General features: G+C 55.3%; 1 protein-coding gene across 1 annotated transcript; it reads left to right on the forward strand.

The window, feature by feature from the left end:
- The first annotated feature begins 1716 nt into the window (after window positions 1-1716).
- LOC132383678 (ubiquinol-cytochrome-c reductase complex assembly factor 3-like) lies at window positions 1717-3759 on the forward strand. The gene is made up of 2 exons (XM_059954869.1): window positions 1717-1863; window positions 3389-3759. Exons 1-2 carry the CDS (start codon window positions 1750-1752, stop codon window positions 3572-3574), a joined length of 300 nt encoding a protein of 99 aa, XP_059810852.1. The 5' UTR covers window positions 1717-1749; the 3' UTR covers window positions 3575-3759.
- Window positions 3760-3984: the final 225 nt, after the last annotated feature.

The raw sequence follows: 3984 nt of genomic DNA on the forward strand, positions 1-3984 counted from the left end.
AACTGTTCCTGAACCTGGTGGTGTGGGACCTGAGGCTCCTGTACCTCCTTCCCGATGGAATCAGTTCAGAGTTGAGGTTATCCTCACTGGTTCAGGAGCCTGATGGTTGAGGGGTGATAACTGTTCCTGAACCTGGCGGTGCGGGTCCTGAGGCTCCTGTACCTTCTACCTGATGGCAGCAGTGAGAAGAGAGCCTGGCCTGGGTGGCCTGAGAGCATTGAGGCCCAGGTCTTGGAGCTCATTGGGGGGATGACGGTACTGAGTGTTGAGTTGTAATCGATAAGGAGCACCCTGGAGTATGTATCTTTGTGTCCAGATGTCCCAGGGGTGAGCGAAGAGCCAATGGGATGGGATCTGCTGAGGGCCTGTCGTGACGGGAGGCAAAATGGAGCGGATCCAAGTCGTTGATATGTTTCAACACCAACCCCTCATAACACATCATCTCCGTGGATTTGAGTGCCACTGGACGATAGTCACTGAGTCAGGGCCCCATGTTCTTGGACACCGGTGCAATCGAAGCCTGCCTGAATCAGGTGGGAGCTCAGACTGCCGAGGCGAAACGATCTCGGTGACCATCCAGCCAGCTGGCCAGCGCTGGTCTTCTTTTGTCCTTCACACCCCGTGTGGGCCGGGTGCTTTCCCCGGGGTCGCCCTCCTCAAGGCCGCTCGCACATCGGAGACTGAAACCACGGGGTCGTGGGAGTTCAGCGAAGGCATTGAGCTCGTCTGGAAGCGAAGCCCCGTTGTCGCCTGCGCCGCTTGATACGAGGTGACAGCATTTAATCCTTGCCAAAACTGTCGCGGATCCTGCGTTGTTTCAAGTCTGGTCCAGAATGGCCACCTCGCCCGTGAGAGGGGCTTTTGGAGATCGTGCCCTGATCTCTTGTAACCTTCTTGGTCTCCAGACCCGAACGCCTCCGACCTGACCCTCCGCAGATTACCGATCTCACGGTTCATCCAGGGCTTGTGCTCGGGGAAGACTCTGAATGGTTTTGTGGGGACACACTCGTCTACTGCTTGATAAAGCCCGTGACTACCATGGTGTATTCTTTCAGAACCCCAGATGAGTCTTTGAACACAGACCAGTCCACTGACTCGAAGCAATCCCGTAGCCGCTCTCCGCCTCCCGCGACCACCCCTTTGTTGTCCCCATCTCTGGAGTTTTGCTCTAAGTCTGTGCCTGTGTGAGGGTAGGAGAAGGGCAACCCAGTGATCAGATTCACTGAAATGCGCTCTGGGCTTGGAGCAGAGGCATTCTGTATCTGAGTACTCCAGTGGTCTGGTTTGTCGGGACGGGTTATACGCTGATGGTAATTCGGCAGGGATTTCTTCAAACAAACCTGGTTGAAGTCCCTGACTGCGATATGAAATGCGTCGGGATGAAGACCTCATCATGCAGCATCTCAAGCGGTCAGGATTGTGGAGAGTTCCGGCATTTGGTGCTCAATGTCAGGGGGACACCACTACCTAGAGTTTATCATGAAACGCCCACCGCCACCTCCGAATCAGCCCTTGTTGTGGTGAAAACAGAACGTGTTCCTAACATTAATTTCCAGAATAGACTCCGACCGCAGTAACTTTACACTGCACCATGCAACGTGTCACAATAATCAACGAATTTGCCAACTGATATTACGAGTTATTTTATTGTAAAAACCGGTTACCGTAATACCCGGTGTTGGGCGGTCAGGCCCCTCCCCCCCCCCCCGGAGGACGGTCTGTGCGCAGGCGCACTGCTGCCGGGTCGGGATGAGCGGCCGGAGTCTGGTGATGAGCGCTTGGGCGCTGGCGGCCCTGGGCGCCGGCGGTGTGTGCTGGTTGCTGGTGGGCCCGAGCGAGCAGCGCCAGCGGGACATCGCCCAGGTAGTCTTTACCGGGGGGTGGCGGTGGGGGTGAAGGCGAAGGGTTGAGTGCGGGGCGGCCTCTCCGCTCACTCGGTGGCGGACGGAGCGCGGGGCGTGCTGGGAGATGTAGTGTCTCTGCTTCCTGAGTGGCCAAAGGCCACGTGACCCGCGGGGCATTCTGGGAGATGTAGTGGCAGGTCAAACCCCGCCGCCCGGTGATCCCATCATCACGTGTTCCCGTAACCCGCCTGCCCAAATCACGTGATCCAGCCGCCGCCATTCCCAGTCTCCAGTCCCATTTCCCAAACACCCACAGTCTTGAGCCCCACCCACCTCGGTGAATTCCTCAATCCAACCCCCACCCATCCCAGTGGTCCCCTCAATTTAGCCCCCACTCATTCCGATCAGCCCACTTCAACTAACCCCATTCCAGGCCAGCATCCTCGCCGTACTCCTGCCCTCGAGTTGGATTTGGTCTTGATACGGTTTGGGAGCGCAGCTGTTGGTGCACAACGATTTACAGCGATAACAACCAAGATTCAGATGAACAAATCCCATGTACATTGAAACATTGGCCGGCATTCTTTGAGATAAGTCCCTACCAAAGGAGATGGAAGGGTCTTCTCTCTGCGGGCCTGCAGTTCACTCTTGGGGAAAGTGTAGCACCTGCCCAACCCCCCCCCCCCCACGCCCCACATGGGAGCAAGTCATATGACCACTGACGCAAGGCAGACAATCTCTGAAAAGTATTGATAATGGCGGGGGTGGGGTGGTCACCCATCTCGTAAAGACACAGCCCAGAAGAAAGCAATGGCGAGCCACTTCTGTAGAAAAATCTTGCAAGAGCAATCGTGGTCTTGAGACCATGATCACCCACGTCTTACGAGGCAGTACAGAACGATGCAGATGATGTGGGAGGGAAAGATTAGACTGATCCCAGAGTAGGCTAAAAGGTTAGCACAACATTGTGGGCTGAAGGGCCTGGTCTGTGTTCAATTGCTTTACATCCTCGGGCTGTGGTGCAGATCGGAACGGTGCAGAAGGTTGCTGTAGGTTGCAATGGGACATTGACAGGACGCAGCCGGGCTGAGAAGTGGGAGATGCAGTTCAGTCAGGGGAAGTGTGGAGTGGTTCACCATGGAACCTGAAGGTAGAGTACAGGGTTAATGGCAGGGTTCTTCGCAATGTGGGGGACAGAGGGATCTCGGGGTCCACGTCCGTAGATCCCTCAAATGTTGCTGCACGTTGTTGGGGTGGTTAAGAAGGTGTCTGGTGTTTTAGTCTTCATCAGTCGGGCGATTGAGTTCAAGGGCCGTGAGGTAATGTAGCACCTGGTTAGACACACTGTATTGTGTTCAGCTGTGGTCGCCATTATGAGAAGGATGAGGAAGCTTTAGAGAGGATGCAGAGGAGATTTACCAGGTTTTCTGTAGTTTGCGCGATGAGGAGAGATTGAGGGAGTGATTTTACTGACATCGAGGGCATTCCCTGCCGTGGCTCATGACGGCAATGAGCTAATCCCGATGTGTTGTCCCTCTCCACAGCACCTCCCGGAAATGAACCGGGCCCACGGGGAGGACAGCAGGCACAGGAATGCCATGGTGATGGAGGCCATCAAGAAGTCTGCGGAGACACAGAGGAACGTGGCTTTAGACACGGAATGGAAGAAGGTATTTCATTCGGACCCCTTACCCAGGGAGCCGGAGAGGGGAGCCAACGATCGGAAATGACGATTGGGGACAGACGAGGCAGTGGTAGCCACAAGTGGGCAGCACAGCACAAAGCTAGGCCCTTTGGTCCAACTCGCCCTTGCTGAATGAACTGTGAGCTGTGTCTGGGAAACCAGTCGGATGAAATGTAGATATTAAACTTTTCTCTGTATGTGATTAAACCTGGTGAACTGTTCGTATCTTAACATATTTGACATTAATCTTTGTGGTCTCACCAATCACCTCCCAGTGTCTCACCACCCACACTCTACCCCACCCACCTTCCCCCTCACCCGGTCTCACCCATCACCTTCCAGTGTCTCCCTTCATCCCCCCTCTCCCCCACCCACCCAACTTCCCCCTCACCCGGTCTCACCTATCACCACACAGTGTCTCACTTCATCCCCCCTCTCCCCCACCCACCCACCTTC

Source organism: Hypanus sabinus, chromosome 31 (genome assembly GCF_030144855.1).
Source record: "Hypanus sabinus isolate sHypSab1 chromosome 31, sHypSab1.hap1, whole genome shotgun sequence".
Taxonomy (NCBI): domain Eukaryota; kingdom Metazoa; phylum Chordata; class Chondrichthyes; order Myliobatiformes; family Dasyatidae; genus Hypanus; species Hypanus sabinus.